Genomic DNA, 12,882 nt, shown 5'->3' with positions numbered 1-12,882 from the left:
GCGACCAGGATGGAGTCTCAGGAGAGCTCGGGGGGCTGCTGGGTCTGAGCGGAGGGATGGAAACTGGGAACCGAGGGAAAGGGCTGGAGGACGTAGAGATGCAGTCCTGGCCTTTTTCTAGCAAGAAGCCGACAGAATCCTGAACAGAGGGGCGATTCCTGGGATGGGCAGGCAGAGAAGGATGGGACAAAAGGGCTCCAGTGACCGGTAAATGGGGGGATCTAGTACAAAGGAACCCCTAATTAAGGTTTCCCCAGATACTCAAAAGCGGACTTGATTTACCTGCATCTGGATCTCCCTGAGTGAGGGGTTGGGTGCATTTGTCTGATATCTGCTCCGAGTGGGAAGCAGGGTGAGGGTGGGGGCAGGACCATGACTGGGCGCTCCAGACGAGGGTCCCAGATGTTGGTGACAGAGCTACTCAAGTAGGATCTGAACCCCACTTTGTCAAACGCAGCGGCCCCTCCGGGGGTCTGTGTTGGCCAGCTCTCCAGAGCCGGGGGCGGGGGGTGTGAAGAGCCCGGAGAGTGGCCAGGAGACAGCTGGGGGAGACCTCGCTCTGTCCCGCCCGGGGAAGGCCACCCCCTTTCCCATCATCTGGTCAGTCGACACTCACCTGCGGGCTGTCCTGGTAGGGTGGGGGAGGGACATTCTGCGTGGCCATCATCGTCAGAGCGGGGGCTGGGGAGGCATGTTGCATCATGGGATTGATTCACATCGAGGATCTGTGGCAGGAGAAAGGGGGCCGCACCGTTAATAGGCTGAGCGCGGGTAGCCCTGGGGACCCGCCGGCTCTCGAGGTTTTCTCAGGCTGGGCCACCTGGACTGAGGGGCTACAACAAGCGCTGGAGGCCCTTTAGGGGAACAAACAGAGAGCTAAGGGTGGGGAGGGGCTTGCTGTGCTCTTTTGACTTGAAAGAAACGATATTCAAATTACACGTGAAACAACCTGTACCCACGTAGCCTCGTCTTTGTTCAGCATCAGCTGGGGCCTGGTGGCTGGGGAGAGGAAGGAGTAGGGGAGCCTGGCTGGTGGCAGCACAGGGCATTGGCGGCCATTCGGGTATCCCACAAGACAAGGGCGCTGGCCCTTGCCCAGGCTTCTGGAACAGCCACCTGCGCCCGCAGGGGCAGGAAGCCTCCTGCCCTTCCCCTTCCAAGTCCCACCTCCCGGCCCCAGGGTCTGCGAAGCGCAGACTAACCCCTCCCAGGTGTGCTCGCCACACCCCCTAGTGGCCGAAAAGGGAGGTGGGGGCGCAGGTCGGCTCCCGGAGACTGGAGGGTGGAGCCGGCAGCGCAGGGCGACCAGTTGGTCTTCAGGGAAGGGAAGGAGGCTGGGGGACGTCCGAGAGCCTGGGTGAGCCCACCGTCACTTGCCGAGTCTTTCTAGGTGTGTGCTTGTGACTGTGGGCATATGGATGTGTCTGCAACATTCTTTTAAGTAAGCCTCCTTAGCCTGCGTTCAGTAGAGTCCCCGGCACCTGGGGCCAGAAGAGCAGAGCCAAGCCCACCCCCTCTTACAGAGGAGGAGACAGAGGCCAAGAGGAATGATGTGTGTGTGGTGGGGGCGGGGCGGTGCTAGTGAAGCAGGGATTGGACCCGAATCTCCCCGTGCCTTGTCCCCCGCTGTCCCCCTACCCATCACCAGTAAGTGAGCTGCCCTTCCTGGGCCTCAAGGTTTCTTCTTGAAATGCAACGTGGTGCTGTAAGTGGAGACAGCCTGGCAATACCCGCCCCCCCTCCCAAGGAAACGGAATGCCCAGAAAGCTGTTGAGCTACACTAGATGCCCTGAAATATTTAGAGCTGGAAACCGTGGGCTTGTTGCCCGCCGAAGGCCTGTCCATCGTGGGGCCTGGAAACTCCTAAGCACCTCTGTGGGGGGAGGGACTTGTCCTTCTCCTGGTTGAAGGGTGCTGATGAGCTAGAAACATCTGAGAGCACAGACTCAGACCTTCCCTCCCCTCTCCCTGAGGGCACTGTGGGGCTCCATCCTCAACCCACTGATGCCCTCCCACGCCTTCCCTAGGGTCTTCTGAAATGTTCATATATGTGAATTCTGGGGTGACCTGAGGGTGTTTGGAGCTGCCTAAGGGAAGGGGCTGGTCTCCAGAGCCCTGAGAGGGGTGTGTGTGTGTGTGTGTGTGTGTGTGAGAGAGAGAGAGAGAGAGAGAGAGAGTGTTTGGTTATTTTTCAGGAAGAGGAGGAAGCAGCAAGCCTGGCCTGACCTGAGTCTGCGCACTAACTATGCTTTGACCTTAAGTGCGTGCAGGAGCGCTGGGCATGTAGGTGTTCATTCAAGGACTATTTGTCAAGTGTCAACTATAAGCAAAGAGCTAGGAGGTGTGGGAGGATGAACGAAAGGAGGCAAGATCTCCTCTCCAGGGAGTGTTACCAGTCGGGAGGTGATGGCGCAGCGGGCCAGAAGAGGGAGAGATGAAGGTTCTGGAGGAGACCGCGGAGGCAGAGAGCGCTTCTGCTGTGCCTGCAGGGCATTCCCTTTGACCTCTCTGCTACCTACACCTTGCCTACCCTGGCTTACCAAAGACACCAGGGTGTCTGTGCAGCAGAAACACTCAGGGTCTCCCCACCTCACGCACACATGAGGCCCCCAGATCCATGCTTTATTTATGCAAAGAGTGTCAGGAGGGAGCCCTCGGGGGAGCCAGTCACTTCAGGCGGGAGAACCAATGCCTGCTGTTCGAGGCTGGCTCTTTGTCTGGGTGGCAGTAAACATCCAAGGAAGGCAAGAGCAGAGTGGAAAGGGTTCCCGAGGCAAAAAGAGGATAGAGACTCCTTGAGCTGTCAGAAGAAACTTTCAGAATTAAGACGTTTCAGAGATTAAAATGGGTGTGGAATCTCTTCTGGACCCTGAGGGACAAAAGGAAATCGGGATATTTCAGGGGGTGTGTTAGGCTCAGCGTTTCCTGGAACTCTGGCAGACGAGGTCACTTTGGTTGGGGCCTCAGGACCTCTTCCCTGGAGCTCCAGTCTTGGACGCTCCTTGGCCGGGGAGAAAGTGAACCACTTTGGGGCTGTAATGCCAGAAGCCTCCAGAAGAGGGAGCCTGGGGGCAGAGTCTGGGGTGGGAGCTCTCACTAGGCGGTTTCTTTCCCCTCTTAGGGGCAACTGGTTCCCTTTAACCTTGGGTTTGGGTCTTGGGGTAACCTCATTCCACGGATGAGAAACCCAGTAAAGGCAGAGCAGCGGACGCTCAATTGGGAGGATTGGGGCTAGAGAGAGGGGGCTTTAATCTGCATTCTTTTGTTCACTGTCCAATGCATGGGAGGTAGGGTCATTTTAGAGTTGTTGTCCCTAGAAATATTTGCAACTTGGCAGGAGGGCTACCCAGCCTGGAGGCAAGGAGAGATGGGTAAAAGCGGTCTGCAGCCAGAAGCAACCCCCGGCGCCCAGGCTGAGAGGAGATTTTTCAGTCTGGAGTCTGTCGGGCTGTGAGCAGGGGCCAGACCCGCCTCACCAGAGGACACAAGGACAATTTTCTGAGGACCCAGATGGCCTTTGCCCCTCCCCTCCCCCTCTCTGGGGTCACCACAGGCCACTAGGCCACTAACCCATTGCCCTCTGGGGGCTTCTCCTGCCAGAGAACAGGAGGACTTTTCATCAGGGGCTTAAGTTTCATCGGTTCTCTGCTCACTCAGGCACAGAAGCCTCTGGTAAGGAGACACTGGGGGAGACCCCACACCCATCTCCGGAAGCTTGCTCTTGTCTTCACACCACTCCACAAGCACAGGCACTCCCCCATCCTTGGGGAAGCCCGCTGGCTAGGCTTGGGGGGCTGGGCAGGGCTGAGGGATGCATGGAACGACCCTGGAGAGGAAAGGGGAATCCAGCTTCTCTCATCTGAAACTGGACCGGCGAGACTCCATAGTGGGTGGGGGGAACTCCTGCGCAATCCCTGGGTGGGTACCTGGCCCCTTTTTGCACTTTCTTTGGGAGTACGGAGGGGAGCAGCAGGCCTGCGCTCTAGAAACCCAGCCTGGGGCTTCCAGCACTTACTTGTCAGTGGCTCAGAGAGGCTGCTTGGCCCCGTGCAGAGGACCCAGCGCTCTGTTACCTGACACCAGGGCACTCAAGGGAGAACACCCGAGCCTGCAAATGGAGGACGCACAGGGAATGATTTACCACTGAGAGACTTCCCGTCGAGGGCAGGCTCATGTCAAAAGATTGTTCTTAATGCTGAAAACATTTATTATAGGACAGCTGGGAGGTGGGGAAAAATCCCCTAACGCAACATTCAACCCCACAATGATATCCAAGAAGAAATAATTCGTGTCACTGATATCAAAAGGAGCTAAAGCCACCACTTTGCAGAGCTCCGGAGCCCAGTAAGGCCGTGTTGCACAGTTTGGGGGTGGGTGAGGGGGGATAAAAAGACACCCCTTTAGGAAGTAGGAATGGGCAGCCCAGGAGCACCCACTCCCCGTCTCCTCAACGCTTGCTCCCCCCAGCCCTGCAAGGTGAGGCCCTGGGTCTGTAGCCCAAACTCCAGTGTGTTGACAAACAGGCTTAGAAAAAAATCAGGGAGCTCGTTAGGAAGGAGCTCATTAGGACTTGTTGACATGAAACCCATTAGACCAATTAACATTCCATTAACGGCCTGGGGCACCAAGGGGTTAATGCTGCCCGGCAGTAATTGGGCTGGGGTGCTGGGGTTGGGGGCTCAGGGCCTTAAGGATGAGAAATAAAGTCTAATTGGGAGCTCTCTGGCCAGCTGGTCCGACAGCGACAGCATTTGTTCTTGCCCTCTGACCCTAGCTGAGACTACATCACGTCCGGACCCGCTTAGGGAGGGGGGCGGGACCAGCTTCCCTTCGGCTCCTCACAGTTGCACCTTGCCCTAGGTGGGAGACTGGGCGGAGGGTGGGCACCGGCCGAGGCGTGGATGTATTTCCACCCTTTTGGACTCTGACAGTCCTGTTTTCTTCATCCATCTCTGCCCCACCCCCTTCTGGTCCAGTGTCTCGCTTAGCGCCCAGGGAAGAAAGTCCCTTCATCCTCTCCTCAGTTATATGTGTGGGACCTAGGCTTACAAAAGTTCTTTGGAGAAGCTAGAATCCTTGAGGCCCCAGAACTTGATTCATCTGAAGAGTGTTGTAGTTTAGGGCAGAGGGGTGAGGGGAGGGAGCATTGGCCCTGGGTCTGTCTTCCTTCCTCCCTGTGTTCCTTTCTTCCCCAGAAAGGAAGCTAAGACACACTGCAGAGGGCCCCATAGAAGCCCTTCTCTTCTGTCCTCTGACACACACCAGCAGGATTTTCATTATTTTCCTTCCCTGGCTACAAGTAGAGGCTGTGGAAGTCCCATCCCCTGCCTGGGCCTCAATTTCCTCTTTTGTAAATTCCCATGATTGAAGCCTGTGCTCAGGGTCAAAAAGTCTGGATTCCTCATCTAGCTCTGCCGCTTACCTGTGGCCAGTACAAGTCACGTTCCCCTCTTGGACTGCAAAATGAGGGATTTCACCAGAATATTCTCAAAGTCTTTGCCCATGGTTAGCCCTCAACACGAGCTTTGTTGAATGGAATGGAAATAGTTGGCTTGTAGCTTCATCTCAAAGGCTAGCCAGCTCACATCTTCGCCTCCTCACTTCCCATTCGAGAGTGAGGGAGGGAGGCCCCTGAGGCCGGAGAGCCAGGGGCCCTCCTCACCACCCCCAGCCCAGGAGCCCCCAGGTGGCTACCATCCCACCCTCTAACCCCAGGCCTGGGAGGGGGCCGTCTGAGCCGCTACCCACGCCTGGGTTCTGACGTCTAGACAGATTCGCAGGAGGCTGAAATAACAGAGTGAACTCAGCAGGAGGGTCCAAAAGGCTGCATTAGTAACCTGGCTGGCTGCAACGTCTCCCTCAGGAGCACCCGCCTCAGCCCTGGCGCAATCCCGTTTATTTTCCTTCAACCTAGAGCCTCGATCAAAATGATAGTCTCCGGCCCAGCTCCCTTCCCAGAAGCGGCCTGTAGGTGGCGCTTCGGAGCCCCACTTTAATTGCATTATATAATAGAACCTGTTTACTAAATCATGTAATCAGTCGCCTTAGGATTTACAGCCTCGGATGTGTATAGAGAATTGGACTTTGAGTCAAATTTAAAAACAAATAAAAATGAGAGGCAGCTGTTGCTGATAGTGTGATATTCATCTTTTGGAAACAAATTCACCCCGCTGCTATAAATTATGCCTGGAAAAAAAGTGTTGTTGGTGGGAAGGAGTTGGCTAGGTTTCCTGTGCTGGCAACTCGGAGCGATGAATCTTGAAATAACGGTGTCAACCTGTCACTGATTTCATGTGACTCTGTGGATTTATCTAAAGAAACGCAGGGGTGCGTGTGTGCACGCTCGCGCACACACACACACACACACACACACCCCCCAGATTTCTTCGCAAAACCCAGGAAGGGCTAGAAATCTCGAGCTTTAGAGGAAACACTGTGGTCACTGTGCGTAGTGTACGCAGTCAGTGCTGGGTGGTGACAGGGTGGGACCATGGCAGGGATGGCGGAGAGCATGGAGGTAAGAGGGAGGCTGTAGCTCTGGGCTGGGAAGTTGTAAAATGTGAGGAGGTCTGGTTGACATGTTTGCAAGTGAGGGAAAAGTGAAGGGTCCTTGAGGAGAGAAGGGGAAGGGGCCAGCCCCCCAGGAGCCCACCAAACGCTGGACCAGGTGCTTAGGAATCGGGTGGTAGCTCAGGGGCCCGAGGATTCAGGTGACAGGAATGCCGTGGCCTCGCAGATGTTGCTTTGCCCCCATCTTTCTGACCTTGGGTGCTGGGGGTGAATGGAAGTCCTCTAGTCTGAAAAGGGCAGGCTCAGAGTGGGGTGTGGGAGCCAGGCAGGTGACTCTATGTTACTGACGGAGCACAGGGGGAAGGCGACCCTAGCAGGCTTTGCGCTCCGGACCAGACCCCTGCTGTCCTGAAGGCTGGCTGGCTGGCTAAAGCTCCAGAATGAGCCACCGCTCCACCATGACCCAGGTCCGCAGGGACATTGCACCTGGCACAGAGCCCCAAGTCATTGCAGAATGCCCCAGCCAAAAGGACCACTTCCCTGGTGCCCCTCTGGTTCCTGCTTGGACCTCTCAATAGGAAATGTTTCTCTACTGACTTCAGCAAGACAGCAACTGAGGCAACTCAGACCCCTTGGCCGCCAGCTCTCTGAGCGAATTGTCATTTGCTACCTTCCTGAGGAGCCCGCTTGGGTGGTGGTGCCAGGTCATGCCCTATTATTATGGTGTTGGTCTCCAGGGAACAGAGTGGAGACAGCAGAAGCCAGGACGAGCTGTAACTAGGACTGCTGACTTCTGACTCCCTGAGAGATGGGAAAATGTCTCTCGCTCCCCACCTTTCTCTCCTCCTTCAGCCCTTAACTGCCAAGTGGGGCAAATTGTCTTTGGAAGGGGTAAGAGCCTTCTGTGAAATCAGAGAAGCCAGAGACCCTCCTGTTCCCCTACCAGGAGCACAGTCTCCTCCAAATGGTCGTGGTCCTCCTCCCAAGGGCCTCCACTCCCCTCCTTTCCCCACCCCCAAAGCCATTTTGTGGTTTGGTCTTTATCTGGAATAACAGTATGTCTCCCACGTGTGTGGCTGGGTCAACAGATCATTTATGCACTCACCGACCCCAGACGAGAGACCCCGTTCTGGGAGCAGGGGTGGTTATTATCCACGCTGGATCCCTCTGTGCGCACAGTTTAGTGAGGGGATGCTCAGTGGTTACAAAAGGCAGAGGATTCGACTCCGCGCGGGCTGTGAGTGGGACTGCTGGCGGTCACGGACCCACGTCACCCCCTGACCTGCTTTCCCAGAGAGGAGCCCCCACCTTGCCCTCTTGCTTCCTGCCATGCCTCTCTGATTCATGGGGGTTCCGAGACCATCAGGGCCCAGACTTTGGGCCCATCGGGCTGCCGCCTTGCCCCCTGACTCCCCCGGCTTAGCTAATTTGGCTTCAAACACTTGGACCAGGGTCAGAGTTAGGAGAGCGACTTGTGCCCTGCCCCAGCCCTCTTTCCTTCCGGTCCCCTGCTTCCCTACACCAGGGCCAGGAAGTGACAGCCCTCGCTCTCCTCCCTGCCTGAGCTGTCACACCTTTCCCGGCTTCAAAAAGCTGCTGATATATTTTACAAAGTGAAACAGCAATTTAATTCCCCCTGATAGCAGCAATTGTCCATTAGATCTTCCTACCGAGGAGCTTTAACAATAATTCCTTTCATCCGACTGCTTGCTTCTTCTTGATCTGAGAATCAATCCCATAAATAGCAGGCAAGAGTTTTCACATTACTCTCCCCCTCCAGCTTTTAGCATTTTGATGAAGATTCTCATCTCCTCTTAAAGCACTTCACAACTTGGCAATTTTTCCCCCTTTGGTTCCTTTAAACAAAATAAAACAAAAAAACAGAAAGGGGGGAAGCATGCCAGTTGTCAGCATAAGTACAGTCCTTGCCCATGTGTCTCACCGGTAAGTGCTTTGCACCTTTGCCTGCCTGGAGGCCGGGGGATGGCAGCAATGACCTCCGACGGCCACCCCCTAACCGCTCAAAGTGGGTGCTGCTCTGCCCCAGAGGGGCCCCACGATGGGCCCTAAATTTCACGCTCACCCACGGTTGGGTCCAGCTTCTGCCACTGATGCTCAACTCCGAACATTTTCCACTTTCCAGGAAAGCCCTCCACTTGGTGCTGCATCTCAGGAGTGGAGGCCGGGAGGCCATGCTGCTGCCCTGGGGTGGGGTCCGTGTGGAGGTTCTGTCAAGGAGCCTCTCCCTGGGCCTATTGCCAAGTTCCCACCCATGGCTCAGGCAACTCTTGGACCTAGAGCTGGGATTCTATCCCGTCTGTTTCATTGCCAGCCCCCTTCGGCTCTACCCAAATTGCAAGAGTGGGAGAGGTTGGGGAGGAAGAGGGAAAGGAGAAAGCTAGAGGCCTTTCATTCAGTTCTTTCTCTTTTATTTTAAACCTGCAGGCAGTCCCAACGATCAGGGGCAGAGGAGAGCGGCCTCCAGTTCTTCCATGGCTAGAGTGGATTGCCAGGGCACCTGGGAGCCCCAGCCTGCTCCCCTAAGACGCCATCACGTACTCTCTTGTCTGCACACACACACACACACACACACACACACACACACACACACACACACAGGCGCGCGCGCGCGCGAGCACGCACGCAGAGAAACAAATCTAAAAATGAACCCAGGGACTGAAATCCCCCTCGACAAACCTGATTCCCAGGTTTATTATTATTTGTCAAGAGCTGACGGCAGCCGCTGCTCGGAACAGAGCTGAGAAAACAACACGGGCTGGGCCCCTGAGGCTCACAACTCAACAGAGACAGAGGAACAGCTCAGATGCTGGGGAGCCCAGATGGAAGGAGCGCTTCTGTTCTGGAAGGAGCCAAGCAGCCACCTCCCTGCTGCCCTATCTGCCTCCCTCCCTTTTAGAAACGTTTCTCTTCTCTGAGGTGGGCCCACAGGGAGGACAGTACTCCCAGGGAGCTGGAGAGAGGAAGGAAAGCGGGGGAGGGCAGAGAGGGGGCTGGAGCCACAGGACTGGGGGGGGGTGGCATCCACAGAGATAAGGGACCCCGATTCCTATCCCCACTGTCCCTTGTGATGTTCTCAGATTCTGCTGGAACCAGGGGCTCTGAAGAGGGTCAGCCAGGCCCCTTTTCTCTCTTAGGACTATACCATGACCTCTCGCTGGTTCCGTTTTCTAAAAAATTGCCTCCAGAAAACAATGGTCAAGAGTCAGGGCTGTTGAAGCAAGTGGCTCTCTGGGCTCAGTTTATCATGGAAAAGCCACTCGTCCCTGATACTTCCTTACCCAGCTAATGGATGTCCTTTCTCCCGAGGCCTTTGGGGTGGCCTAGGTGAGCTTGCAAGAAAAGGGAGGGACACTAGGCAGAGTCCACAGCAACAAGGTCAGCTCGGGGAGGAAAGGCTGCCCAGGAGCCTCCCTCAACCTTGGTCCTCACGGCTATTTGCAGTGAGAGCAGGGACACTGGCTCTGTGTTCCTCATCTGTCAGGAAAGGGAGCCCCAGGGAAGGGAGGATGATGGCCACCATGTGCAAAAGAAAAAGTGATGCTGGGCAGTGAGCCCATTCCTGGGCATTACCAACTGGACTCAAGCCCCAGCTGAGCAGACACGCCCTCTATCACCTTATGAAAGTTTTCCTCCATGCTTTTTGCTGGGCTTCTCATCTGCCATCAAGGTCTCTGTATTACACTCTCGTGTCCTTTCCTTCATCGAAATTTTGCTCAAAACTCTACTCTTCCGTGAAGCAGAAGTAGAGCATGGAAGCGTGAACGATCAGTACGTGTGTTTCTGTATATTATGGGAAATCTGCTTCCCATCCACATGTCCCACCTTGCCCATTGAACCCTGTGCTCCCTGGTAGACAAGATCACAGCCCTTCCTTGCGTTTCCTTTCTAGGGGGCAGAAATCCTGTGCCATATGACGTCACAAGCTCTATCTCCTTTTGGAGCTTGAATATGTACACAGTTACAATTTAATTTCACTGGCTTACTGTTAAAATGTGAAAGGACCAAACAAATCTGGAAAATACAGCTCTTCAAATTCGAGCAGTCATTTACACCTCAGGGAGGGCGAGTTTGTTTCCTTGGAGCAAATTTTGATCGGGGTGAGTTGGTAAGTGGACTGAATAACAGCTGCTATTTATTGAGCCTTCCCCACGCCCTGGGGCATTATGCTAAGTTCCTGATGCAGATGACCCTGTGTATTTTTCCCAGCCACCACCTGGGATAGGCAGGAGGGCTGTGCCCGCTCTTGGATGTGAAAACTGAGGCTTAGAGTGGCTGAGGAAGTCCTGCAATGTGACCCATGGTCTGCTTTCAGAGTCTGAACGTTTAACCGAGACGTCTCAGGGTGGAGGTGGGGAATGCCGCAGGAGGAGTGAGCCCCCCAGAAGTTGGGAGAAGTACAGAAGAGGCAAGGGTGATTGTGGAAACAAGCTACCGACGGAGTCGCGCCATCCAATCAGGCTGTCATTTAACTTTCCCACGCCCTGGATTTCTATGATAGCAGTCCACCTAAAGGTCTTCCGAATGCCGAATCTGGGCATCTGTAGCCCTGTTAACGCACGCGGACTTCACACCTTTGGATGGAGGCACCACTTAGCAGCCCGCTTCCGCGAGCCCCGCCAGCCTCGGACAGCAGTGTGGGCCCGGTTACTTCAATACTCCATCGCGGTTTGCTTTTGTTATTTCACAAGAGTAAGCGGAAGAGGTTAACATCGGAAGTGCTGACGGCAGCGAGAAGAAGTAGGGGTCTCATGACCATCATGCCACTGAGACAAAGATGGAAAACATGAATCGTGCTGAAAGAGACTCATCCTGAGTCTCCATCGTCGACTCACTGGACTGTGGGTTCAATTACGAAGGGAAGGAATAAAATTAAAGGACGCGTATGAAGTGACAGGAATTCGTGGGGGACGGCTGCATCGAAGGGGTGATGTGTAATTGGGAATTGGATCGTGTGCTTTAGCTGTCTGGGAGTCGGAGTCTGGGGATGCATGCTGTGCGAAAGCGGGGCCAGCCAGGGCCCTGACCCCACACTCCGTGGTGCTGGGGCCAAGGCTCTGACTCACGGCGACTGGGATTCCGTCAGCGTCTCCTTCCTGTCAGCCAGGACCGCGGGACCCTGCTGCAGCCCAGGTGGGGCCCCCCAGGGCGGGGTGGGCTGGAAGGGAGCGTGCAGTCCGTCGTCCGTCTGCTCTCTGTGGCTGTCTCCGCTTGGACTTCTTTCCCCACCCGCCCCTGGTTTTCCAGGGACCACCCACAGCTGCAAAGAAGTGCCTGTTCTGGAGGGAAGTATGCCCATGACTCACAGGCTCAGAGGCACCTGGCTCTAGCTTTGGAAAGCCCGTCCAGTTGAGCAGCATTGGCTTTTTCAAGTTGGGGCAGCCCATCCATAGGGGGCATCCCATCTCTTGTCATGTCTCCCTGAGTTCTAGCTTTATCCCCCTGCAGAAGTCCCTTCCTGCTCACCCTCCTTCCCGTCGTCTTCTTCCTCTCCCAGCCCGATGGATCCTGGGCAGCGGTCCAAACGGGTGACCAGTGAGGACATCTCTGCAGGCCAGCTGCAGGGTTGCTACCCACAGCCTCCCAAGCAGGCAGCTGCCAAACAAAGTGCAGAGGACCAGGGCTGTGTTCTCCTTCCCACTGGCTCCTGCCTGTCCCCCGCCAAGCCCCAGCCCCTTCAAACTCCAGCCTTGGAAAGGGGTCTGCAGTTCTCTGGCTTCTAATAGGGAAACCTTTAGTCATCTTCTGGCCCTTTCCCCTGCTCTACTCAGGCACCAAGGAGAAGCGTTTCATATTAGCAGCAGAATCTTTGAATACTAGCAGCTTGTCTGAAAATTAGAACTCACCTCAAACCTTAATTTTGCTTTTTTTGCAATGCCAACTCGTGTCCTATCATTGAGCTCTCATTCCTGCCTTTGGTACAGAATCTTTGTGGCCTTGAAATTCAAAATTGTGCCTCTACTTTCCCCTCTTCTCTCTCCAGTAAGAGGGGACGCCGCTTCCCATGGTGGGGCAAGGACCAGGGGATGGAAGAAGAGAGAAGACAGTGGACTCTGGCTCTTAGGGACCAATTAGGATGCTCTGACTTACAGAGTAATCTTCTGGGATCTGAGCCCTTGTGAATCTGGATCTTCCAGCGTCTGGCCCTCTCAGGGAAAAGGAGGAAAGCATCTTGGCTCCCGGATCTAGAGGTTCTGTCCAGAGCAGGTTGGTCTGGGCAGTCAGGGAAGCTGCGTGTGAGGTGTCTACTCCCAGAGCCAGTCTCTGGAGTGGGGAAGAGAAGCAAGTGGGACTTCTCATCCAAGATGCCTCCCCCAGGGCACAAGGTAGCCTAAGGCTGGGGCAGATCCAAGC

The 12,882-nt window shown here is 55.2% G+C and overlaps 1 protein-coding gene across 17 annotated transcripts in view; it reads right to left on the bottom strand.

Annotated features, from left to right (window-relative positions):
* Positions 1 to 12,882, bottom strand: part of PKNOX2 (PBX/knotted 1 homeobox 2) — a 303,585-nt gene that overhangs the window by 76,760 nt on the left and 213,943 nt on the right. For all 17 annotated transcript variants that reach the window (XM_073903918.1, XM_073903926.1, XM_073903920.1 and 14 more), the window contains one exon: positions 617 to 725. In XM_073903918.1, coding sequence (XP_073760019.1) covers positions 617 to 703 — 87 coding nt within the window. In that variant the 5' untranslated portion in view covers positions 704 to 725. The remainder of the gene's footprint in view (positions 1 to 616; positions 726 to 12,882) is intronic.

This window comes from Callorhinus ursinus, unplaced genomic scaffold, assembly GCF_003265705.2.
Source record: "Callorhinus ursinus isolate GAN/ISIS: 27379988/994484 unplaced genomic scaffold, GSC_fseal_2.0 scaffold19, whole genome shotgun sequence".
Lineage (NCBI taxonomy): Eukaryota > Metazoa > Chordata > Mammalia > Carnivora > Otariidae > Callorhinus > Callorhinus ursinus.
This window is presented reverse-complemented; position numbering and strand designations above follow the sequence as displayed.